Source organism: Branchiostoma lanceolatum, chromosome 5, assembly GCF_035083965.1.
Source record: "Branchiostoma lanceolatum isolate klBraLanc5 chromosome 5, klBraLanc5.hap2, whole genome shotgun sequence".
NCBI classification, from domain to species: Eukaryota; Metazoa; Chordata; class Leptocardii; order Amphioxiformes; family Branchiostomatidae; genus Branchiostoma; species Branchiostoma lanceolatum.
Window position 1 is genome coordinate 3,570,561 of NC_089726.1, and position 27,512 is coordinate 3,598,072.

The 27,512-nt window shown below is 41.3% G+C and overlaps 2 protein-coding genes across 8 annotated transcripts in view; one reads left to right on the plus strand and one right to left on the minus strand.

Moving 5' to 3' along the window:
- LOC136434461 (voltage-dependent L-type calcium channel subunit alpha-1D-like) overlaps positions 1–27,512 on the minus strand; it is a 151,366-nt gene that overhangs the window by 108,836 nt on the left and 15,018 nt on the right. For 5 of the 7 annotated variants that reach the window (XM_066427269.1, XM_066427262.1, XM_066427268.1 and 2 more), the window contains exons 2-3: positions 10,075–10,402; positions 7,889–7,994 (exon numbers count right to left, since the gene is read on the minus strand). In XM_066427269.1, coding sequence (XP_066283366.1) covers positions 7,889–7,994; positions 10,075–10,402 — 434 coding nt within the window. Of the gene's footprint in view, positions 1–7,888; positions 7,995–10,074; positions 10,403–10,840; positions 10,956–19,098; positions 19,221–27,512 lie in introns of those variants that run through there. The other 2 variants (XM_066427265.1, XM_066427263.1) reach the window with 2 other exon arrangements.
- LOC136434466 (mRNA-decapping enzyme 1A-like) overlaps positions 16,417–27,512 on the plus strand; it is a 36,525-nt gene continuing 25,429 nt past the window's right edge. Inside the window, exons 1-2 of the mRNA XM_066427276.1 lie at positions 16,417–16,577; positions 18,550–18,590. Of these exons, the coding sequence (XP_066283373.1) occupies positions 16,428–16,577; positions 18,550–18,590 (191 nt within the window). The 5' untranslated portion in view covers positions 16,417–16,427. The remainder of the gene's footprint in view (positions 16,578–18,549; positions 18,591–27,512) is intronic.

Consider the following 27,512-nt stretch of genomic DNA (forward strand, 5'->3'; position numbering starts at 1 on the left):
GAGATCAATTCTGTCTTAGGCAACCTGGGGCCGCATGTAATCACCCAGCCTCCATATAAGGGCACTAGGCCTCCAGCTGACAGCATCGTCGTGTCATGACTGCTCCGCACAGGAATACCAGGGGAGGGCAGGGAAGGTTCTAGGAAATGCAGAAGATGGTTCTTCTGATTACTGCAGATTGTGAAATATTTGTGGCGGTTTGATAATGTTCACAGTTTTCACAGTGGCCAATAATACACACTGAGAACATATATTATGTTCCATCTTAAATTGTGTTACTACCGTTGTCTCAACCGAGAACTTAAAACACAGCAAAGGCCTCCAATCATCCAACCACAAAGTTACATGACTGTAAGTTCCCACAAACTTTTCCCACTGTCACAGATAAAGAGAAAACAATTCAAAATTATAACAATTGGAAAAGTGGATAGATCTGTCAAACAGTCTCCCTTCAAGGAAGAAGTCCAACCCAGCAAACTTTAGATAAGGTTCTTGAACAAGATGACAATTGACTCCATATATACTGTTAAAAGAACAAGGCACATTAGGTCCTTAGACTAAAATTCAAATTAATGAATTCCTCAAGGAAAAGCTCATTGCAAAATTCAATTTGTCACCTCTGCATCATCATGTTGATAGGAGGTAATTAAAATTATCAAAAGAACACTTCCCATGAATATGGATCATTATAAAATGGACCATAAAAAATTTTTCAGTCATCTGCTATTGCAGGCCACCAAAATCAACAATATGGTGGAACTTCCTTAAAATAAAAAAATGTACAATAGACGAATTAAAGTGATTTGCAATGGCAATCAACTACTTTTTTGTAAGCAACATTTTGTTTCCGCATTTCCGTCAATAATGGCTGGATGGTGGTTCATACATAGTGCAAAGCTCTAACATTTTTTCACCCCATACAGTGGACGTTTATTAATTTTTCTTAATCTGCCCTCAATTTCAGTTTCATGTATACTGGTACCGGGTACACATGTATATGACCTTTTGAGCACTTTGACCCTGTATATATGATACATACATACAAAATAATACATAGTTCCAGTCTGACAGCTACATTTTATCATGATTACAGACTAACAGGTCACGTAAGGACGGTTTGGAAAGATTATACCAAAACCAACTGAACAAATTTATGGGGCAATATTTCACTGCCTGTGTGACACAGTAACATTTATCATGTGGAACATCTGGATGTATTCTCATTAATATGCACTACTGAAATACAGATAAGCACTTCTTATATATCAATGTATTATTTATCAGTATTATTTATCAGTATTTATCAGTATCATTTATCAGTATCATTTTATCAGTATTATCAGTATTATAATTTGTATTATCAGTTTGAAACAATTTTTTGTATGACAGGAGAATGCTTAATAATATTATTTTATTGTTATCGTTATTATTATTGTTTTCTTTTATTATTATCATTATCATTATCATTTATTGTATGTCAATTTTTTTGTATTTGACTACATATGTATATACAACTTGTTTTCTTTATTTATGTATGACGCAGGGCCCAAATGCAAAGCAGTGTTAATCACTGAGCTAGGCAACCCTGGATAAAAATGACAGAAAATAAAATGAATAAATAAAATAATATGTACAGCCTACTTCAGGAGAAATCTATTACGTGTCTGAGTAATGATATCAAAATGATGTACAGTTCTAATAACCGTACAAGTCTATCTACAACTCAATCTACAACTGTCTTGTTTATAAGATGGTTTAACCATGAAATCACGACAGAGGCTGTATTTAGTTTCCTGTGATTCATATTCCGCAGCCCTGGGAAAAGGAAAATTGCAACAATGCAAGGCAATCACCGGCTCTTAGCTACCGTTTTCGTCAGCCGGTTGCGTGACCTTCAGCGATCTCCGCTTGTGTTCGGTAATATTCATGACTTCCGCCACCTCCTGCCTTCGCTGGGGCAAGCCTGTGTTGCCAGGCAACGCAACTGCGTTGATACGTCACATGAGTGCCGGTTTACCTGGCAATCTGTTATAAATGATTCAAACCTCGGGACCATGCATGTCTCTATACCCTGGGCTGGAAATACTGGGTGCATGTGAAGTTTTGTGCACCCAAAGTTGGAGCTGTGCACCTGATTCTTGACCATGGGTGCACCAGTGTACCTAAATATTTGTATGGGGTTACGTATGTAAAGATATGATTTTGGTACACTAGCATACTTGTACAACATATGCTTCGTTGACATTTAAGTGTCTTGAAATGATAAAACATTTGTTGTACGGCTTTTTAAAAATCTAACATGCAGTAGAATTTCAGACCCAAGCTCTGACAAGAGGTTTGTAGTCAGGTTTGGCTAACATTCTACTCTATTTTATGTTATGCACCCAATTTTTTTTCTTCTGTGCACCCAAAAATTTCTAGACTCTAGATGCACCAGAGCACCTATTCCGAAAAATGTATTTCGAGCCCTGCTATATACCCAGCCAGCTGCCCTAACGGTGACTCTTGCGGAATGAATTAATGATCGCTCCCATTGTTAATGATTTACCCACCCTTTCAGCTTTATTTGGTCCCCGGCTAGGGGCATCTGTCAATTGATTAATACTAAAGTAGGTGATGAACAAACATACTGTACAAGCTACTGTACACAGGAAATGGAATTGCTGATTACAGGAAAACTTGGGGAGTCTGCAGTTGGATCTAAATTGGTAAACTGGTACAACTGTATCATTATATGAAGGAATGAAGATCTTAATTATACCCACTGGCCATGGGTTAAGTACAAGTCACAACAAAATAATAATACACAGATACATGTACATCTATTTATAAAGTACATGGATTCAACTTCTTGCCTTTCCTTAATGGTTAAAAGATATGGTTTATAATCAATGGTTTGTCGAAATCCATTAAAAGTATAAATTTGTCTATATTGCTGTATGAAGTAGGGAAATATAGGTCGTGACAGTTTATAAAGCTCAGCTTTCCATTCGTTGTATAATTCATTACTATTCTATTTCAAAATGGTGTTATTTTTCTATTTTCTCAACATCACAGTATTGACAGGGGAGTGCAGTTATGTCTTCCGGTTTGAATGTGTAACAGACCAGCTCTGCTGACATGAGGCAGCAGCTGGTTATGACTTGTCATCTTCACTTTGCCTTTTTTTGGAATATGGATCCCATACTGTTGTGATGTGTTCAAGATGTGACCTAGCTTAAGTCATGTTTAGGCAGTTTGAACAACTGAGTGTGAAATGGTTAATGTACATGGTCGAGATCAGTGTGGTAAAAACATAACAGAAAACAATGAAACAGAACATCTCGTACAAATTGAGTCTTAGCTACAGCTTCTATATAAGCATAATACCTACAGTCAGAATAAAATGTCTGTGTACAGTACCTTGAAATTTAGTCTAACCAATTGGTCAAGAGAATAAGATTATGCAATAAAAAAAGAGCAAAATGGAATATCAACTGTTATGGCTATACAGAAAAACCCTTAAGAGGTATAGTGCTGAGAAATGAAAAATGATGTGACATCAGCCTCCATAGAATTCGCATAAAGAGGGAGAAGGGAGCTGTTGGTGACAGGATGTTAGAAATAACAAAATATCAATGTTTCATTGTGAAGCGTGTGGGTGTCTTGCTGGCATATCATTCATTTATTCATTCAAATTTCTTCCTGACCTTTTCCTTAGTAACCTACTTCTCTGAAAGGGCTTTTACATAATAGGCCCAGTTTGAGGACTTACGTAACATTTATTGTGAGCATCATAAATGATTGGTGGTGGCATATCTCACCAGCAAGCGTGGCCCTTATTAACAGGGTTGAATAGAACGTAAATGGAGGACGATTCTTTCTCTCATGACGGTGTCTGGAAAGGAATGAAAGTCAGCTAATGGATTATATCTAGGGCTGTATGCACTTTTGTGAATATGCACTTTTGTGCACCAAATTTTTGACTGAGGTTACACCAGTGCACCTAGATATACAGTGCATGTTCTTGACATGGTGTCAGAAAAAATAATTGAAAGCCTTTGTTGTATTACTTGTTCCAAGTTACATGTAGCTAAAGATATGAAGAGAGGTATTAAGGCAGTAAGTTTAGTCATTATGTTTTACTGACATGCTACTTTATCCTTTGTTGTGCACCCGAAATTATATTTGTGCACCTAAATGTTGGTACTAATAGTGGGTTAGATATACTTGTACCTAATAATGAGTTTTGTGCCCTCTTATCTATATAGCATTTGGCACTGCTGCCTGAAGGCTTAAAGTTAAACAAACTCATCACACTAGCTGATACAAATTAACCCTATCAAGTCTTTTGACAGTATCATTAAAGTCCCACATCAAGTCATGACTTAACATATATATATATATATGGCCTCCGTCGGTCAGTATTGACCATGGTAAAATCCTAATTCACAACAGCCCTACATACACGTACAGCAACGACTATGGCTAAACAGCCCTATACGAGAATGGCAGTCTCTGCCACAAAAATCACATCTGTAAGCGGACTCTGTTGCAAAGCTCTTAACTTAACAGGGTACATGATAAGTCTTATTCTAAATGTTAAACACACATTTAACATAGGATTCTTCAAAAACCTGTCCTCTACCATACAAAGATGTGCTAACTGGTGTCAAAACATCCTATTCCTAGCATTGAATTCTAACGTCAGATACGAAATTAGTCCAAATTGTACCAAATGACATTTTACGATGGCCAGTAGCAATTTTCTGAATATTGTATTATAGAAAATGCTTCTTAGGAGATCAAACAGCATACTTAATTCCTTAAAATTTCTTTGAAGCTGAAATAAAAGAATCTTGCTTTTAGTAGTCATAGGAATCGGAAAATAAATTGCTCCTGTCTTTACGAATTAGTGATCATGTCAACAGTCGGATATTTGACACAAAAAGCCACTTCCCCGACATATGACTAGAACAGTCTGGAACAGCCTACCGCCAGACACACATACTGCTCCAAATCTGACTTCCTTTAAGACACTCTTGAAGTGACGGAAATGAACGAGAGGAATGGACACGGACCATGAACCAGCTTTGCCTTACTAGATGTTGTATGACTGTTGTACCGATTATATGTATTGTACCATATATATGTAATGTTAATGGAGTTTAAGGACTTAAATGACTGTGTATCTCTGTTATATTGTATCTGACCCTTAACTCTTCCCTCATGACCTCAATGAAAAGCGGCCTGCATGCCGATTCAAGCTTCTCATGAATAAACAAAGGTTCAAACAAACAAACTATTATAAGATCTGATCTTTACTGACTTGGAAACTGCTAAGAATTGTTACACACACAATGCAATAACAAGCAGTTCTCACAGGTGTTTGAGAAAATTTTTAAAAAGATCTACAGGTAAATTGCATCCTCAAAGCAACGTTAAAAGTAAATAGTGATAAAAGGCAGTACAAGGAGAGGATTGGGCTCCGCCTTCCAAAGTAACAGTACTATTGCACTAGACACAGTGAACAACAAACCACTGTCTCTGTGGCCTCTAGAAGGCTATGGGACCACCACTGGCCGGTGCAATGGCCTAGTGGGTAGAGTGTTCACCTTGCCACACGGTAGGTCGTGAGCTTGATCCCAGCCGGGTCATACCAAAGACTCTAAAATTGGTACATACTGCTTTCTCTACTTAGCACTCAGCATTTAGGAAAGAGTATGGAAGCTTAACACACATCACTGCCAGCAAACCAGCCCCCTGCTGTAGTGACTTGCACAAATGTGTGGCCCAAGGGCTACAGAAATGGAGATAGGCGCCACCCCTTTGCGTCTTATGAAGACGTCTAGGATACTTTAACTTAACCACCACCACCACCACCTTTTTTCAACTCACTTTCTTCAGAAAATGCAAGCCTTTAGTTGTACAACTCCCAGGGTGTGAGAACCAATAACGGCATGTTGGGTGTAATAGACAGTCTTCCATCCTTAACCTCAGGGGTGAGAAAACAATCTGATGCACCTTAGCTCCTCAGGGTCCTCTCTATCAATTTCCCCATCTCCTGTCTGACAGTTCTCAGCCAATAATCACCCAAATCACTCAAGAAGACAACCTCTAAGGAAGAGCAGAAATAATTGAAGAAGAAAGTGAGGAATCGCCTCAATATATCACTCTCTGGCTAACACCACGCAAATTACAAACAGTGAAATTCTACACACAAGATTGCCTCAGTCAATATAATGCTGGCTGGCTAACACTGTGCAAATCACAACCAGTAAAATTCTACGCTTTGCTGAATTTAAGGAAAAAAAATAGAAACATTTCTGGTCAGTTTTTCCTTGAAAAAAAAAGGTAGCAATTAATCACCGCCCCTTAAACATCATCCTACCTCCTGCTTACCTGGAAAAAATTACATTTTCTATATAAGAAAGTAACATTATCCTGTCAGAGGGACAATTATACATACACTTTACAACAAAAACATCTTATCAATGAAATCATTATAAAAGTTCATTCTTATACTCTTGGTGTCTTCCCCAATCAACCACCTGTCTGTAATTCATTAAGACCCAACCCACCACTGTCTGACAACCTGCTCCTCCAGAGGCAGGCATCCTGCCAGCACCAGTAATTGCAAGACATTCTTGCCACAGGCTTAGGAGCGCAACACAAAACCAGAATGCGGAACTACGCTCTGGATTGTTCTCAAAGTTCAGCAGTGGTGCCGAGATAAGAAAATCTCAGCTACTGCACCATATCTCAACACAGCAGCCACAAAAGAGCATCATTGTGTTTCTGAGTATCTGTGTGAAAATGAGTGAAAGGAGTCTTTATTTTCTTTCGGGCACAGCCTGTTTTTTTTTGTCTCTGTATCACTCACGACGCACACGTCAAGAATACTGCCAAATCCTCTCCTTTTCGATACATCCTGCAGTAAAAAATTTACATTCAGAACTCCACGGCATCTTTTGCACTGCACAGTCAATATCCGGATCAATCCGAACATCGCACAAAGAAATGGATATCCCAGCATCAGACAGGAAATCCATGAAAATCCACCTGTCGTTCCCCAGGGACGGGCTATTTCCTCGCCTCCTTCTGGTGCGAATGCTTAAAACATTTTTCCAAAGGGAGTCTGGAACTCGGCTATTGTACAGAGGGGCTCTAGATCTGAGTAGGAAGGATGGGGAAAATGTGTGCAGAAAGGGCTTGGAGAGAGAGAGGCCATTTTTTCCTCTAGAATATTGCACGATATATCTTTCAACTTTGTTTTATGTTATAATCTTTTGCTAAAACAAAATAAATGAATAAATACAGGAAGTAAGGGCCAAGTCACCAGGGAAAAATAGTACCTTTGCCATCACAACAGAGCAGTCCAGCTTATGATAGGCAAGGTATTTTGATTAATCAGTTTCAGGATTTTTTCGTAATTCAATAACACTTTAGTGACTTTCAGTGCAATCAAGAACAGAACCATTCTTGACAGGTTTACGTTCAAACATTTTAGGCTGACATCGCCTGTATACAATCCATTTTCAACTTCACCGTATGCTAAAAAATCTATCAAATGTTGTTCGGATGTCAAAATACGCTATGTTATCATTATGACAAACAGGTAAGAACTCCTTCTGTTCCGGTGACGTATCAGCTCATTCCGGACACAACCGTGTCCATTAAACACAGAGCTAAAACAATTAAACAATGCGGAGGTGGTTCAATGCACCTGTTTTGACTGGAAGCTCCTAGCGTCCCTATGGCTATAATTTCCCTGGGAACTCTGGGTGCTTTCACGCCCAGAGGGGGGTCGGCGGAGGTCAACAGCACAAAGGCGTGAGCTGATGTGTTACCATGGCAACCCCTCGTTGAAACCCCATATTGAATTCCCGCGGTGCGGGCAGTGACTTACCAATTGTTGGTTGGCTTCATTTGAATCTTTCTCGGGGTAGGGCACATAGACCGCTAAGGCCACGCAATTGGCAAAGATGGCCAGCAGAATGAAATATTCAAAAGGCCTGGAGGAATCTGGTCAAGGAACTGAACACGTACACATATAAAGTCGAGAAGGTCACACTTATAAATCTATACAACGACATGTTGAGATTATTTCTGTGGGAGAAAATTCTTCTGAAAATACAACTTCAAAGTGCGTTGATGAAGGTTAGACATCCAGGTAGTAAGATATGCCAAAGAACACAAGCAACTGGAAATTCAAAATTTTATCCAGTTGCTTGAGTAACTATTTTTGGCGTAACTTCAAAGTGCATGCAAGACACAGACTGTAAGAAAGTGCTCCAAGAATATAGCATCATCAGATTGGTATTAGTCATTCACAGGTAAAATTCTTTATTTTAACAAAACCATAGTCACTTTCCTCACCAAGGTTTTCTCTTCTTACACCATAAGGAGGGAAGCTCAAAGGAGCCAAAATGTTGGTGAGGAAGTTGCCTGCGGCTGTGTGAAAAGGACTAAATACTTGTATTAATATGTGTGTAATGTGTAATGTGTGGTGCACAATACCATTACTCCATGTATATATCGTATTGTTGCAATCCAAATAAAGCTACAGCGTAAAGAAAGTGTTGCAAATATTGGCTGCTACATGTATTTATTTTATGGTGCTTGAGGGCTAACATTAGATCACAGATTTATGAATACCAGCAAAGTTCAAGGACATTGAACTGATGGCTTAGCATCTTTGCATGAAATACTTCAAATTCAAAATCTGCCATGCTTACAAAGCAGTCATCTGAACTTTTAAACAAAATTTCTTCATCTTTTTCAAAGCATGGGTAGATCTCAATATGCAATTCTTGCTTTTTAAGTTTAGCTAAACTGGTCTGGCTTATGGTACCGATTAAGCTGCTCACATATTGGTCTGGAATATTTTTTTTCAACTGTGTGGTTGATAGGTCATTCTTTATCTTAATGGCTTAAGTTGCCATACCAGTCATATGTAACAAGCTAAAGAAAAGAGCTTTCCAAAATTGGATTGCTACAAATATGGCAGAAAACCTTTACTAATTCACACCGTGCGATTTTTTTTATAAGACCCTGTTGTGTAAACTATATGGTGTACAGAACATTCATCATTCTTAAATTCTACTTTTACATATTCAGGTTTCTACTCTAAATAAACCTGGGCCAATTATAATGGACTAGCCTACAGGAACAATGCACAGGTATACCTGATATATTGTTGTGTTTAGGTTGTTATTGTGACTCACTGGGGACGTTCACCGAAATGTAACACCGTGCTTACACAATGTCCCTAAAGCAGACCTACGGCTAATTGTTACAATAATCTACATGCGACCGAACGTCCCTATGTTGTAATGGGGCGACAAGCCCCCTGTGTCAATGTGAGCTCTGAGTCAAGCTGTCTACGGTATGTTTGCATTGACTGCCACCCTCGCTTTTCTAAACAGTGCCAAATGGAGGCTATGGTACATAGAGACCGTGGATTTTCCCTTTTTGTTGGCATTCAGTGTGGTACACAAAAGTGGCATCTAAAGCTGGAAAAATAGGCTTACTAAAGTCCCAGGCCTGACCCTTTAACATCTGGTAATCCTTTTCTTCCATGTCACTTCAGGAGAGAAGCGTCACGTTTCATGTTAATTCCCCAACAACACACCTTTATTCCTTGGAGATTTAGATGAATTTTTAACTAAGACCCAGGCCAGCGACTAGAAAATGCATCCTAACATATCAAGATCACAACCTTGCAATGATTGCAAAGAATTACAATCTTTTTTTAAGCGTACAAAAAAATTCTTTCAAGAAAAATACCTGCTTCTGGGTTCACCTGTTTTCTTTTTACCAAAAGATTAATCATAAATTGATCAGCTGGCATTTCTTTCACACTAATCAGCAGGGGTGTGGTTTTTTACTTTGCAAAAATCTGTGTTCTACCATTGTGGGAACAACCTTTTCAAATAATAGCACAAAGAGCATTCTGCCCTTATCAGAGAAAGTAAACGTACAGACAGCTCTACAAGTGCGTGGAGTAAATGATGTTGTGGTCGTGTGTGATTTACTGAGTAACATGCTGGAGTAATTATAAACAATGCCTGGAGGTTTTCAAGAAAAGGATACTTCCATTCCACGATGTACATGCACGCCCTGCGGATGGGATTCTTCAGGCCCAGACAGAAGAGGGCCCGAGGGGGCCAGTACGGCCCCTGCTGCCGCTGCTTGCGCTTGTTGGCTGCGGCCGTCATGACGGACAGGGTGGTCTGCCAGCGGTTGCTGAGCGGGGGTGGGTTCGGCGACTGAGCGACAGTGGCCCCGAGGCTGGTGCCGGTGCTGGCCGGTGGTGGTGGCGGGAGAGTGGGACTCGGACTGGTGCTGTACCTCTGTGTGCTGCTACTACTGTATCTCCGTCTGCCCGGGAGGTCGGTCCGCTTACGACCATTATTCACACCTGAGGGAGAGAACACAGGTGTTACAGGTGTGCATCAGTGACGTAACGATGACAGGACATCTCCCCAGGACCGCTATGTGAGGCCTGACCCTTACCCAGCGGTGGGCGCACCCCGGCATTAACCTCCGTACAACCTGGAGTCTTAAGACCCACATCACGATCACAGCCCTACCTGTTAGACTCGCACAGATAAGTACACGACTTGGCACCGGTCTGTGAGAGATAGTGACTGACAGTCGTGAGGGACAGACGATATCAAACCACGGAACGAACACAAGCCACAACCCGCGCCATTTTTCAAACCTAAGCAGCTAATATCCAGCGATACACGGACTGCTGTGAAAAACACTGATTTTTCTCCCCAGATTTCCACGAACTGACGATACAAGTGCGCAAATACGACACCAAGACATATCTACTCCTGCTGTGTGTCGTTACCGGTCCGTTCGAGCTCCATTTTTGTGTTTTCCAGACGTGATTTTGGGGGAAGCCGCGCTCAGTCTCCGCTTGAGTACTCCGCCATGATTTTGCTCATTGACATCAGTCTATTACATCCGGTGTAGCGGCCCATGCGTCCCCCGCCTTTACTCGGCCCGGAAGGACAATAATTATTCCCTAAAAACAATGTCATCAGTGACGTTAGGAAAAAAAGACGTAAAAACCTTACAGTATTTTTACGTGGGAAGTTGTTATCATTTTCTAACATGGGATAAATGATGTAAAAGGGTGAGGTTAGGGAAAGTGTGGGTGTATATGAGGGTGAGAACAAATTTACAGCGACAGCGGCGCACTTGTAATTTCCAAGCAGATGTTGGGGTGAAAGATCGCAAGTTTAACGTGTATTAAACGTTTTCTGACAGCTTCTCCTTGAAAGATTGTCAGAGAAGCCTGGCTGTCAGAAAACGGCAACAACCTCCCACCAACAACATCTGCTTGGAGACACGGATATTTAATCCGCTGGGGCCCAGGCGCGCTCTGAGCACGCGCGCTGGCCAACAAGACTGTTGTGGCCATGGCTTCATACCCAGAATACGCCGGGCATGCTTCACATACTTCCCCGCACGTTCTGCTGAGAAGACGGGAACAGAAATCGTTCAAAATAAAACAGAATATACTCTAAAAATTCAACGATTCAACCTTGCCTCACAACGTCGCCTCCTACTAATTATCATGACCTGTCCCCAATTGACGTGGAAGGGAAGGGGACACCAGTATCTAAACACCGTCCCAGCATCGCCTGATTTGGGGCCGTCTGGACCCAGGAATAACCCAATACGCCCATATTTGTATCTCAACAACGTACTCGCTTAAGAACGGAAAATAACGCCTACAGCACAACCCTGAGCGTTCAATAAATGCAGGGCCATTTTCTACGACATCCGAAATCAAAGAATTGTGATGCCGCGATTGCTGTGCCTGTGAATAAGGCGATAACAAATTAAATTGCAATGAATTCTGCTGGCGCTAGGAAGAGCGGGGTAGCGCATGCTGAACCAGTCACAGCTACTCCCACTTTATCTCCATCAAGCTAGCCGCGAAAGCAGCGCTTCTAAATGATCTAATATTTCACGCATATCTCAAACCTACATGTCATGCAGATTCTGTGGAAATCGCTAAAAAGGAAGCACTTTACCTCAAGATTGCGGACGAGAGTGTGGGAGCAGCCATCTTGCATTTTTCCAATAGCAGAATTAATAATAGATTTGCCAAAATGAGGTCAATCTCCATGCACTTTTTATATGCTCATGAATATTCAACGAGCAAAATCACACCCCTGTGTCACTCAACGTGATACCCGACCAGCGCCTGCCTTTTCGGCGCTTATCGGGGGCGATATTTGGAGATGGCCGCCCGTTTTCTAATTGGCCTCCTCGGAAGGCGAAGGCGTAGGCAAACCATTGTTGACAGCCGCTCTCGGAGCCTTCCCTAGCCTTAGCGCTGTCATCTGCAGATTACTGCTTAAATATTGATGAAGATTCATGCATGGGTGCGCACACCCATAGATGGCGTTCGGGGGTTGGTGATGCTGGGAGCCGCACAACCCGATAACACCGATTGATCTATAGTGCTCGGGCACACAACACGCGTAGGGTCGGTAAACACAAACAAGCGTTAAGGGCACTGCCGAGAAAATACACAACCGAGCAGGTTAAATAGAGAAGCTGCCTTGCCACAAGTGATGCACCGACCGTAAGAGGAATTATATTTGCGAGGCCAGTGAAGAAATATTCGTATGTCCTCTGCTGCATATCGTGGAATTGACTTGTCAATATCTGACCACTTCAGTGAATGGCCCGATGTAAAATAATGGCGTTCCCAGTCGAAGATCAAAATGATTTCTTTTGGCAACTGGCCGACATCAACTGACGGTGTAAAGGCCCCATCAACGATCAACTTGCTTCGGACAGACTCAAAAGAGCCGTTTTGCTGATATAGAAGAAAAAAATCGGTCGATTTCAAATAGATGTGGCATTTGTTGTGTTTTATTTTATTTCTACTTATCATATTGCGCTTCCTATCTTAATGATTTGGAATACGTATATAAAATTCACCATTGTAAAAGGTAAATCGTTATGTATATTGGAAAGAATACTCAGACACAACCACATTGATAAGAAGTCAATGAACCCAATTTGAAGTACTGGCTCGAAATAGGGGCACGGATTCAGGGGTTTTGTAATTGTGAAAACAAGTACGTTACATGGAGGTCCCATGTTTGAGGAGAGTCACAACTCGAGCACGTAAAAGAACCAACCACACTTATCAAAAAGAGCCGGGGTCCTTCCCAGTGTGAGTGGATCAAATAAATCTGTCCGGATATGCAGCTTGTACTCCATGGTGTGTTACGCCAAGAGGCGTTTCACGGGACATGCAAACATGCAAACAAAAAAAAACAAAAAAACAAGTAGTGTTTTTTTCACAATTTGAGGCGCCCTCGTTTTATATTTCTACATCCCTTGCTGATATATATGTTTTGTCTCATTATACTGCAACTGGTTTATTGTAAAAGAATCACAATATATATGATCAGGTAATCCGTCGTACAACGTCCAAATCTTTTTTTCTCACCTATGCTATATATCTTCATCATCATCACCCATCATGATCGACTGCATGGTTTCCTGTGATATATCCGTGCGTTATGCCAATATGATAGGTTCATATATGAAAGTTCTTGCCCGATATGGCTAATTAGAGCATGTAACAGTACTTAGAAAAAGTATGACTACAGTACTATACAAGATGACACAGATAACAAGTGGAAGAAAGCTTTTCTAAAAAAAGACTAATCGCTCGTTCTCATTTAAATGTACACATTTTGTAATCTCCGTTACCGTTAGAAGTAATACGTTCCTGACAGTAAGATATGCCACATATAAGGTACCAAACTGCCGTTTTTAAATGCTAGAAAGTTTTAAGTCGTCATAAAAAACTACAGTTTGACATCTTATATGTGGCATATCCTAATGCCAGGAAAGTCTTATTTCAATCGGTAACGGAGATCACAAAATGTGTACATTTCAATGAGGACGAGCGTAATGCGGATTCAATCTATTTTTTTTGCGTTTGACTTTTTTTTGAAGCAGTGGAAGATGAAGTGCCCCCCTTTAGGTATAATCGATGTTTTTTTTTTTTAAATCCTCCTAGCCCTCCAAAACCTCTGCTTGGAGAGTTAGCCTCGCAGGCTCTCTGGCACTTTTTTGCTGCTGCTTATAATGCTTCTTGGAGAGCAGGGTTCTTTGACGTCAATTTATAGAAGTCCGGAAACAGAGACGGTGAAATAAACAAGACAAGAAGGCCATAAAACGTAAAGTTCCTAACCTCATCATTTTTAAGAGCATTCGATATAGACAAATGAATTGACGATGTAACGTTAGATATCTAGTTTCAACATAACTTTCATATCGCTGATGTAGTGCAAGATGCGGGTATTGGTGACATCGTAACAATCTTTAATAGGTTGTGTCACCTTATGACAATGACATGAAAGTGCCAGAGCACGTAATTATATAAGTTGCGTGTCCCTCACCATTTTCTTCTTGAATCAAATTTTCTGAGTTTATCTATATACTATCGTTTACATGTACAGCTAGGCGAAGGCGCTTAAGATGAACGGATTTATTATCATAGTTCATCTATTTTCTGAGTTCATATCCTGTTGACCCTACTCGTTAGTCATCAATAGCTATTACACTAATTATACTGCTCACTGCTGCATTGTTTAGGCATCTGAATCTATGCAGTCAGTCTTACTAGTACAGTGTATATAATGTACATTTTATCCTATTATGTATGTATTGTGCAGCAAGGTTAGCCCCTTACAATAGCCACTGCTAGTCGGGCAACATTGGCTGTTGTATCCTGTGTACAGCCAAGGAGGTTAAAATAAGACTTATTTTAACCTCCTTGGAACAGCCAACCGAATAAATAGATGGATAAAATCTTTAACCAAGTGCCCACACCTAGAGACCCAAATAACCGAACCGTCTTCACGTATCCGTATATCTAACTCCTTTGATCGATCCCTGCTTAGTTCCCCACGCCCTGCCCCAATTCTTCGTGCTTTGATGAAGCAAGCTTGCCCTTCTCCGTGTTCTTTCCTTCCCCCAGTAGACTCGTGTTTTCGTAACCTTCAAGCAGATGCATGGCTTTAAACTTTAAGCCCCTGTCACACTTGTGCGTATATACAAGCCCGCATGAGTTGCGCATTAACATGTTTTTGGTTTAGGTTAAGTTTGCAGCCGAATAAGTTATTTCTTTGGTCTGATAACCAGACTGCTCAACGGTGGGTCAAAGTAGAAACCAACTTCCTCCCCGCAAAATTTACTTAAATAAAAAAGATGATACAGTACTGCGGAACTCGTGCGCACTTGAATATACGCACAAGTGTGACAGGGCCCTAAGGGCCCTTTCACAATTGCGCATGTATTCAAGCCCGTATGAGTTGCGTATTATTATTTTTTAATTACCTACATGTACTTAATTAAGTAAAGTTTGCGGTTGAAGAAGTTTTTTTTTCGGTTCAAGTAACCCGGCGGCACAACGGTGGGTCAAAGACAAAGGCAAAACAATTTCTTCCTAAAAGGTTTATGAATAATTAAAAAAAACTTCTTCCCCGCAAACTTTACCTAAATTCAAAATAAAAAAATACTTAATCCGCAACTCATACGGACTTGCATTTACGCTTCTTTCTACGGAAAGTTTTGTTGTACATTTGTTTGTTGTTCTTTTTTCCGCTTAACGCGTAGCCTTACATTGTATTATTCTCCGACATTCTATAACAAATATCGTACTGTAGGCACGTTATGCAGATTTTTCAAGAAGAAAAGCCAAACGTAACCTCCGTTAACATCAATCCGTTGGGTTACATAAATCCGCCACTTTGCAAACCAGTTGGTTTGAGAGATCTCTAGTGCAGCACCTCCCAGGTATGCACAGTTAAGATATACAGGAGTGCATTATACTGGGGGACGTTGGGTTGAAGATCTTATTGGACGTATCTTTCCAGGGTGGCGTAAGTATGAACCCTGGTGGAATTATGTTAGTAGATGCGCATGCAAGGGGGTTCAGAATTTTCATAGATGTTACCACGCCATGAACGTACAATACACGTATAACGTTACCGTGTATAAGTAAGTTGGTTCAAGGAGGTTGATTAAACCTCCTTGGTAGGTTGATATTCATGGTTTCCGCAAGTAAAACAATGGGGTTTTTTTTGGGGGGGGGGTTCTAGAAATGTCTTAAGATTCTCGTTAAGGACGAAAGTATTGTCGCTCAATATAGATTTATTAGGACTTTATCAAATATCATGTAACGTTAAACTCTATCTTTGTTATATATTTTGCCTGAGCCTTTCCCTCGTGACCTCAATGAAAAGCGACCTGCAGGCTGATTTGAGCTTCTCATGAATAAACAGAGTTCTAAGTTCTTCAAACAAACAAAATCAAATCAATGACGTCAGAGCGTGAGAACTAAGTGAAAGTGCGATTCAAATGTTCCCGCCGCGCGGTAACCCGATCCGCACATGCGCCCAGTGGGATTCAAGATGGCGTCCAGCGCAGAAAGTCAGATGAACCTGGCCGCGCTACAACAGCGCGATCCGTACATCACCAATATCATAGATACCGCCAGTCAGGTCGCGCTGTACACCTTTAGCGCCAACAAAAACGAGTGGGTAAGTTGGAGAGGCCTTACAGCTTCCAGTGTTGTGTGGGGGAACGTGGCTTTCTCGGCGTGTGCTCTGTGCGTGTTTTCACTGTGATTGCGTGCAAGCTTGCACAAACCATAAAAGACCGATCGCGAATGCCGCCTTGCGCTTGGATGTGTTACGCCCAGAATATGATTTTCACGCTTCCTTAATCGTTCAGGGTTTATGGATTTCCCCGTCCTGGCTCCGCCCTACTTTCTGCTGCAATAAAACGTCTAACAGGTTGGCAAAATAGGCTGCTGAAAAATTTATAACACCACGAGTCGATCGGATCAATGTAACCTGGCGATTTTGTTCGGAACTGCACATATCGACTGAAAACCTTGTTTTGACAGATTGATTGATGTAAAAATAGGTTTGTCCGCTAATTGTATAATTGAGACCAATTAAAGTTTGCCAGGGGTAAATTAGAATTGGTGAGGTCATGCAATATTCCTAGTCCTGTATGCAAATATTCCTAAAATTGGCATTTTTGGTAAAACAATCACGATAATTGCCCATTCTAATTTGACTGTTGATAACTACCTGCTTTGATTCCATTAAATTCATCTGATTTATCTCAGAAATATCACAAGTTGTTTACTCTGATTGAACTTGTATTTCAAGTAGATTTTGCTGTCATATTTACCACATTATGAATGATAGAAATTTGAAATATTAGCTAATGTGTAATATGAATGTAGAACCTTTTTTTTACAACCATGCAAAGCTGATTTTAAATTATGCATAATATCTGTCATAATCTGAATGATGGCATTTGCTATTACATTTTAGGTTTTGTTTTATTGTGATTAAGCCTTTTTGATGTTTCTAAATTCTATACTGTTTTTCTGGAAAAATTGCTTTACAATGTTAACTGTCGTGATCAAAGATTCAGGCTTCAAGCTTTTGATATAAAAAATGTGTTAAATCAAGCTCATTCAATTTTAGGGTTACCATGCAGCAATAGAGGTAAAGCCACGTTATCGTAACAACCACCTGAATGGAATGAAGGTATCTGAAGTCAAAATGGCCAAAGAAGCGAGGTCTAATTGAGTACCCCGACAATGGGGAGGGCCCTGGCACTGCCTCTGCCATCATCCATACTGGTATAGAAGGGGCTTTTCCCCGCTGACTTATCGGAGATGGAATCCGGTTACCTTGGAAATGGAGAGATGGATGGCTCCGATAGGAGGTCTCCAGAAGCGGTATCTATCGTGCTGGGTCTCCCGCGCCCGGCGGTGGCGGTACAGTGATATTGATGAGGGTGCGATATACCGGAAGCTCGGTTAGAATAGCGTGGTGGTGCCATGTACGTTCTGCCCTCACCTAAAAGTGGGCCCCCCACACTCGCACCGCTCCCGGCCAGATGTGAAAACAGCCCATTCCACAAATCCAATATCAACATGCAAGTGAAATGCCTCGGCACCGATCAATTCATCCCCACAAATATTCAGCCATATCAATATTTAACGGTGCTGGAAAACGCAGCTCTGGGAGGGAGGGTCCCCTAGGTGTTCCGCTCGATCCTATCAGCTTCATTTATCGGGTGGCAAAGATGGGGGTTCTCTTGCCTGATTTTCCCCATCTATGTCTTCTCTCCTGTATTATTGTTACCTTGGTAGCTCCTACCACACTTACACTGTGTCTGCATACACAGATTTGATTTATAAAATATAGAATTCGCTGTAATCAGTTGTCAATGCGACTCTCCTTCAAGTGAATATATTCGTGTTGTCATCCACATACAGGTTTGACATGAACGACCACTTTAGCTGGCCTCCCGATATATATTGACATCATCCTGCCTGATGAAACCTGTAACGAACCTTCAGTCCTACTCTTCAGGCCCCATTTTACTGCCAACATTACTGGGTGGGGTAGATATTGTATATATTTATGTGGTATATCCGTTTTCACGGTTGCTTATTTTCTCTTATTTCCCTTCCCTGTTCTACAGGAAAAAACGGACATAGAAGGGGCCCTATTTGTCTACACCAGGTATTCACATCCATATCATCCTTCTGTAGGTCTAAGGTGTTAATTTTCTGTATCTGCTGGATAGAAATAGCGGTTAAAGGTGTGCTAATGTTACCTGTCCGATGCACCCCTCGCTCGGGTGACCCACGATGTCACCTGAATGCATAGCTGGAAGCACGGCGGCTCATTAATTCATGGGATCGCTCCGTGTCATCTCTGAATGGAACAGCAAATCTCTCCCGAGAATCGGCGCCTTCCCCTCCACACCGGCCCGTACCGCGATATCCTCTCCCGGGAAAACACTCTCCTGGCCCCAAAATATCAGCACCCGTCCTGGGTCGGCGGTAGAGCGGCTTTATCCTGCCCCAAGATGGAGTGAGAATGGACTCCCTGTGCCTTCCGTGGGGCCCAATCCGATGCGTGCAGGCATTCCAGCACACACCCACTTACGCTCACAGGAAATACCGCCACAAAAAACACACCCAGCCCGTAGTAATATCAAGGAGACGATACCTGGGAATATACATACCTTACATTGCCTACGATGTCCTTTGAATCATTGTATCTGAACAGTGGCTCTCACAGGGCTGGGCAGCATACATTATGAGAAGGCGCCATTTTTACTATGGAGGGATGTGGCTTAATGTATGTGTGAGGCTATTAGGCTTTCTTTCTGCCAGCGTATAAATGATTGTCGCATCATATGTCAATCAATACGCTTGCTTTGTTGGTAAGCAACAAGGGCAATATGGGTAACCTCAGCGCATGAAAATTGGATGGGTGCTGAGCAGGCATCCATGTTCCGGGGCCGGGGAGAGATGTAAATCCCTCATCACAGGGAAACCGTGCCGGCCAGGGAAACTGTGTAGCGAAGGCAGGTGGCTCACATGCATAATGAACACCTCGCTGCCACAGTGATCAAATTTAATTTCACAGCTTATCAAGGGGCCGGTGGATGCACTTAAGCCGCATCCTGCGATTGGTTTGAGGGCCGATCTGCCGAACCTGTCCTTTCTTCGCTCCCCGGTCCCGCGTCGGGGCTTTACGACGGGGTGTCGTGTTTCGTTGCGAGGTAAATCAGTGCAGCGTCAGACCGGGTCCCCACAGGCCGGGTCCGTAGCTGGATGATCCGGGGATTCGTCGCCTGTGTAGTCGGGAGATTGCCGCCCAAACTGGGAGCAAATCTCCCCCGCACAACTGATGATCTCCCACCTGGGAGCGGGGCTCGGCGGGGGGACATTACGCATTCACGGCGCGACGGTGCGCTGACGCTGACGCTGACAGCCTCCCGACGACAACAGGGGTCAGGCTTGGGGGAGCAGAGCACAATCTGCCCAGAGCCAGACTACGTTGTTATACCTCCTGACAACCAACACCGGTGTCACAGGAACAGCGGGGACATAATTTTGCTGTCAGCTTAGATCTGCCTGACGTACTCACGGAGAGATTGGGTCGTGGACAGGACTGCTTGATTGAAAGTGATAATTTCTGTGACTGGTGTCTGTAATTGATAGCAATTTTAAAAGATCAGTAAGATATGATTCATTTTGAGAAAAGAATGTAACCTTGACCCCTGTTACTTCTGAAGGTAACATTGAATTATCTCTAAGCAGCAAGAGGGCTAGATATGAAAATGTATCAGTCATGTATTCCAAAGGTTTAAACCTCTGCACTTTTATACAAGTCCAGTCAAAATGCTAATAGAACAGAGCCAGATGATGTTGTTATATTATACCTCCTGACAACCAACACCGGTGTCACAGGAACAGCGGGGACATAATTTTGCCGTCAGAACAGATCTGTCTGACGGACTCACAGAGAGAGATTGGGTCATGGACAGGACTGCTTGATTGAAAGTGATAATTTCTGTGACCGGTGTCTGTAATTGATAGCATTTTTAAAATGGTCAATTAGAATAGAAGATCAGTAGGATAAGATAAGATTCATTTTGAGAAAAAAATTTGTATGTAAACCTTTACCCTTGTTAGGGGGTAACATGGAATATGCTCTAAGAGGGCTACATACAAAAATGTATTAGTCTATTATGGCAAAAGCTAACCTCTGCACTTTTATAAAAAAATCCATTCAAAAGCATATAGAATTGCCATCCTATTGGCCTGACCAGAGCCAGACGATGCTGTTATAGCACCTCACAACACTGGTGTCCCAGGATGCAGGGACATGATTTGTCAGGAGAGCAGTTGGCTCCTGGACAGGACTGCTTGATTGAAACTGACGCTTGCTACGACCAGTCTCTAATTGATAGCATTTGTTAAAAACACTTCATGTTGATAAGAGCAATTCAAAAAGATAGTATTTCTTTTAGGACAGATGAATAAAAAAATATGTGACATTCACTATTCTGACTTGTGATGTAACAATTCCGATAAGCTCTAAGCAGCAAGAGGGCTACATGTACATGTAGATTCAAAAATGTAATAGCCACAATATTAAAAAAAGCTAGCATCTTTCTACTTTTTTTTTTAATCTATAAATTCAATGCTCATCGAAAATCCTTGGATATACAGTATTTGCCATCTTTTTGGCTAGAACAGACAAATTTGCTCACTAGTATTCTGGTAGTACAACTGTACTAGTATTGTAATCTGTATTTGTTCCAATCTGTTTTGTATAGACTAATACAAACCTATGTTGATAGGTCACAGATATGTAATAAAAGCATACGATGTGTAATCCTTCATTTCCTGTAACGATTTTAGCAAGGTAGCTTTTTGTAAATCACCTCCGATTGTGGTTATGATGAATGTTGGAGATCAGCACTGTCTTCTGTTTGTTATTAAAGTATTGATCTACTGCTACCTGTGTACCCAAGCACACACACAGATGAGAAAACATCCCAGCTTGATCTTGCTTTGATAGAGTTGATTTTTTTTGTAAATCAGGAAATGTTACATTTTTTTTATTCAGTTGTGTCTTGATTTTATTTTTCAATTATGTATCGCCCATACTATAGGTATCTGTTCTTAAAATTCTTCAGGCGTTTTTGTCTGGCTTTCTATTTTGTCCTGTTCTCTTTATGTCACCAAGCCAAACATAAAACTTTTTTGACGATATACAGAAAACTTGACAAAGTAGAAAGCCCCACAAAAACGCCTAAAAACAAGTCAGAAACCAGCCTCTTCCCAACCTCTGCTTGGAGAGTACACGGCCACTTACACAAGCCAAACTTCTGCAGGCAGACTCATAAAGAAATCGTGAAAAAGTAGAAGCCCCGCGCTCATAAAAGAACCCACCACACCTTTAGAAAAAGAGAAAGGGTGAGTGGTTCAAAACCTACAGTCCTATAACCACACATGGATTCACCCTTAGTAATAGCCTCCAGCTAGTCGGGCAACCCTGGCATGTACATGCTGAACCAATAAATAAATAGATAGATAGAAGCCCCACAAAAATGCCTAAAGTAAAAACACGTCAGAAACCAGCCGCATCCCAACCTCTGCTTGGAGAGCACATGGCCCCTCCCCTGACCTGAATCACCTATTCACACGTTGTCACCCCGCGGCCCATCTCATGACAACTGCCCTTTGGGGGAATAATACAGCCCTACTGTTTTACGGCAGCGGCAGAGAGAGTTGAATAATGAATGAGCTCCCGCTGAAGCCAGGTGAAACACCTGTGGCAGCCGTGCGGACACCGCAAGGAAATTGTGTGGATGACGTCCGTGTGCATTTATTTTCGCCTAGTTTCGAAAAAAGTTCTATTCCCCTTTGTAGTTGGTGAACATGACAAGGAAATACTGAAAATGGCAAAGAAATACGTTTTCCCATTTTCAATATTTTCCTGGCGTGGTTTTTCTTAAAAGCAGACAAAAAACAATGAGCCTGTCGATGTCTTCCAAAAACGTAGTACACCTGCCTTGGCCAAATGACAGACTGAAGGCTACCACACTAGTGTCACTTCTACAAATGCCAGACTACTTTCACTTCTACATCTACACCTACACCCCTGGCTTCCTCACTAGTGCCACTCCTACAACTACAATCAAGGCTACCATGTGACATCTTGTCCCATTTTCGTAATTTTGTAATCATGTGGAGCATCTCCGAGGGTCTTGTTTTTTTTGTTCAAATCTGGCGCATTGATATGCAAAATATTTCAGTGCCTTGGCCTAATGACTGGTTGATTGCTAGCCGTGTGACACCATGTTTTGTGGCTTTAATCCTTGTTGCAAAGTTTTTTTTTTAATTTTTGAAAATTTGCCCACCTATTTTTCCACTCTCTCACTAGTTTTAGAGTCTGTAGAAGATGTCATACATATGATTTACTTCCTGAGGCCTGATGACAGGGTGTGCCCAGCTTCTGTCCCTTCTTGTTGTGAGAGGCGCATCGTGAGAGCGATCACCTGGGAGGGAAGCCGTCAGATTTGCGCCGAGATTTGACAGATACGAGAGGATGTGAGAACGGCAGGTGTGATCCATCACAAGGGAGTGGTCTCTCCTAATAAGGACGATGGAGACACTGCTCTCTCCAAATAAGGACGATGGAGACACTGCTCTTTCTAAATAAGGACGATGGAGACACTTGTCTCTCCTAGTAAGGACGATGGAGACACTGCTCTCTCCAAATAAGGACAATGGAGACACTGCTCTCTCCAAATAAGGACGATGGAGACACTGCTGTCTCCAAATAAGGACGATGGAGACACTGCTCTTTCTAAATAAGGACGATGGAGACACTGCTTTCTCCATTTAGGACGATGGAAACACTGCTCTCTCCAAATAAGGACGATGGAGACACTGCTCTCTCCAAATAAAGATGATAGAGACACTGCTCTCTCCAAATAAGGACGATGGAGACACTGCTCTTTCTAAATAAGTATGGTGGAGACACTGCTCTCTCCAAGTAAGGACAATTGAGACACTGCTCTCTCCAAATAAGGACAATGGAGACACTGCTCTCTCCAAATAAGGACGATGGAGACACTGCTCTCTCCAAATAAAGATGATAGAGACACTGCTCTCTCCAAATAAGGACGATGGAGACACTGCTCTTTCTAAATAAGTACGGTGGAGACACTGCTCTCTCCAAGTAAGGACAATGGAGACACTGCTCTCTCCAAATAAGGACGATGGAGACACTGCTCTCTCCAATTAAGGACGATGGAGACACTGCTCTCTCCTACTAAGGACGCTGGAGACACATGCTCTCTCCAAATAAGGACGGTGGAGACACTAATCTCTCCAAATAAGTATGATTGAGACACTGCTCTCTCTAAATGAGGACAATGAAGACACTTGTCTCTCCAAATAAGGACAATGGAGACAAGGGTAGCTCAAAGTGGTCTCTCCAAATAAGGACGGTGGAGACACTGCTCTCTCCAAATATGGACGATGAAGACACAGCTCCTTCCAAATAAGGACAATGGAGAAATGGGTTGCTCAAAGTGGTCTCTCCAATTAAGGATGATGGAGACACGGGAGCTCAAGTGGTCTGTCCAAATAAGGATGATAAAGACACAGGTAGCTCAAAGTGGTCTTACCAAATAAGGACTGGTAGCTTAAATCAAAATGAATGGTAGCAAGTGAAAAAACACATTTCATTGATTAATTGATATAATTTGCCAAATGATTGATGTTGATTTTATGTGTTTTTTGTAGACCTGGCCCCCTTGAGAAACAACTCAACAGAGCTAAATTCGGCCACCCAATTGTCTGAAAATTCAATGGATAAATAAATTGATTGATTGATTGATTGATTGATTGATTGATTTCTAAAAGAAAGAAGAGATAACTCAGAATTATTTCACACCAATTAGGTACCTATTAATACATTTGTCATTTCATCAATTTCATGTCACAAAGTTCTGATTTTTTTTACAAACAGGGTGAAATTTTTCTGTCACAACAAGCAAATTTCCGTCCCAGGACGGAGGGACGGGTCCTGTAGACAGCCCTTACATACCATGAAGTTAGCAAGCTATAACACATGTTACAGTTGAAATGACGCACCTTGTTAAAGTTTCCCTGGAGAGTACACCGTACGCCTCCTGCACAGATCAGTCATGTAAGGTTTATATCATGACACTTCCCAGAAATAATCGATGATATCCGGGAAAAGGGTAGGAAGTTAGTCACATCCTCTTCCTGTCCTTGGTGCTGAACACACAATCAACCACGGTTATTCAACCATCAGTCTTGTAAACTCGACTCAGAGCCATATCATGTTCATAAGCTTTACACATGAGTCATATATAGTCACCTGCTTAGGTACTTAGCTGTTTGCCAATTAGAAAGTTTTGGCAAGATAATGCTGGGATTTTGCATGTGTCTAGTTAGTATATGTATAGGTTATGTAGTACGCCAATTAGTACCATTTGTTTAAAGGTTGACTTCTGATTTTTCAGGTTTTTTTCCATTTTAATTACTTCAGCCAAGATTGCACATATTTATCAGTTGACAGAAAATAATGCGTATTAGGCCACACTAATTTATTTTCTTGGTTAACGGAATTAAAGGAAATTTTTTTTAATGCTACTGGTAGATTGGAAAAACAACATGAAAACAGAATCTCAGAGGATTGTTTTTACTTTGGTGCACACAGTATCAGGGAGTGAACAGGGTCAGGTGCAAGTTTTCACCCCAGCCTTCTGTTGTAATGATTTTCTTTTTTTGCTAAAATTAGAAATAAAAATCTGTTAACCAAGAAATTAAATTGGTGTGGCCTTATTATTGCAGATTCAGTATGTGCATTTTATATTATGACATGTTAGAAAGCAACAAAAATAGTATATGTATGTTAGTTACATCAGATTAACCCACTAATGTTAAGTTTTCTTCTGCACACACTTACCTTCCTGTTCTTCTCGGCGTCTTTGTTCCCTTTGTCATAGTTTATTGCTTTAACAATTATTTCTTTAGTATCATTATTTACAAAGAAAGGCTGGTATAGATTTTTTCCATTTAGAGCATGAGACCCTGCCCGGCAGATAAGAAAACTTGCCGGGGAATCGTCTGATTGTATTGACCCATCGACGATGGGCTATGGAGAAGGGAAACTTGGATTTCCTCAGGGAACCTGAAGTGGAACAGGCCCCGCTTGATGGATGATAAAAACATATTCCTGGGAGGGACATTCAAGTATTGAATTGTGGAGGCAGAATATTCTATACATATTGATTTTCGTGGTGTTGTATAACGCCTGGCATTATGTTCACTCCCTCTAAAGGAGAGGTCCCAATAAATAGTGAAGAAAACTCCTGCAGTCACCGTAGATGGCCGCAGATTGGGGAAAACGATTGTGTAATCCATAAAAGTCACTGAACTTGGCCGTTTTCCCTGCGCATCAATTGCGGAAATTGGAGATTCGATTGTGTGGGGCGTTTATGTAGTTGTTTGGATTTTCTTTTCAAGTCATGTGAAAAGATTTGTACCAAGAATTAGTGAACCAGGATACGAATGTAACATGTCCTATACAGAATGATATAGCTATTGTTATAGGCAAGTTCAAGTATAAGATGTAGTAAAAGTTTATGAGTAAATGTTTGATAAAAGCTTCGGCTTGCACAATTAGGTGGCAGCATATGTTAACTTTCATGTTCAAAATGGATGTCTTTAGCTTTTTAACCTTCTCCCTGCTGCCTAACTCTGTAACCAACAGGGAATTGTGTGCCAAACGGCTACTTCAGAGTGCTAAAGGTTAACCATCTTCCTGCTGAGTTAGCCATTTGGTAGAAATGTTATGTTGTTATGGGCAAGGGGGCTTAGAGGAGGTTAAGGGACAAATTTAGAGGGTTTTCAAGAAATGGGGTTAAGTCTGTATTGTACTCAATTACTCAGAAAGGGAGTTCACATAAGGTACTACACGTGTAAGCTTATATAACTATCCTCTTGCACTAAAGTGCATACGTTCAGTCTAGTGGTGATTATTGACATTATTGAACTCTATCACATGAACACTCAGCGGCTTAAAGTTCTGTGGTGCAATCTATCATGGAGACATTAACTATTTTCAAAAGTTTGACTTCTAACAGGTTTATTTACAATGTGCATAAGCCTTATGTTTGCCTGATGTCCTGATTAATTGTAAAACATTTATACTGAGATAAATGGTTGCCCTACAGTGTTGGTATCTCCGAGCTGTCTCCAGGACCCGTCCCTCCATCCTGGGACGGAAATTTGCTTGTTGGGACGGACAAAAATATCACCCCATCCATAAGAAAATCTTATCTTTATGACATAAAACTGAGTAAAAAATGTATGTTTGTAAGCTTAAAATGACAGGTTTTAAAGAATCAACAACATGGGTTCCCAATGAGTACGACGGAAAAATTCAAAGCTGGAGACAGCCCTTGATACCATGAAATGCTTGATCGACAGTGCTGTATCCTTGCTGGTGATTTTGTCAGGGGAAGGACACACACGTCCCTTGAGATCCGCAGTTCACACAAGTCCTCGGAAATTAAGGAAAACTGGGAAAGCGATCGATAGCTATTGAATCACAACATTGCAAATCAGCTTACGCAACCTTGAGGGGTCGAAGGTCAAGGCAAATTGCCCCTTTCATTCCCACACAGCCTTCAGCCCCGCTGGTTATGTAACGCGGCCACATTGGGTTAGGAAAGCCATTTCCCAAATCTTATTACTGTGGCAACTTGTTTGAGTATCCTATTTTCAACTTTCACAAGATCATGCTTCCCCACTTGATGCATGTAGACTTTGTTACAGAGATTTGCATTGTCTTTCCATCATTTTTCAATCTTTCAAGTTCCTCCCAGAGTCAGAATGTAAGAAAAAAAGTTGGTGGAAAGTTTATCCATTTTTATTTACAATTCCATTTTCAGTCCGGCTTATTATGTAACATGCATATGGCCACATTGGATTTGGAAAGCTATTTTCCAAATTTCATTGTTTGGGCAACTTGTTTGAGAATCCTCATTTTAACTCACAAAAGATTTTGCTTCCCTGTATGATGAATCTAGATGTA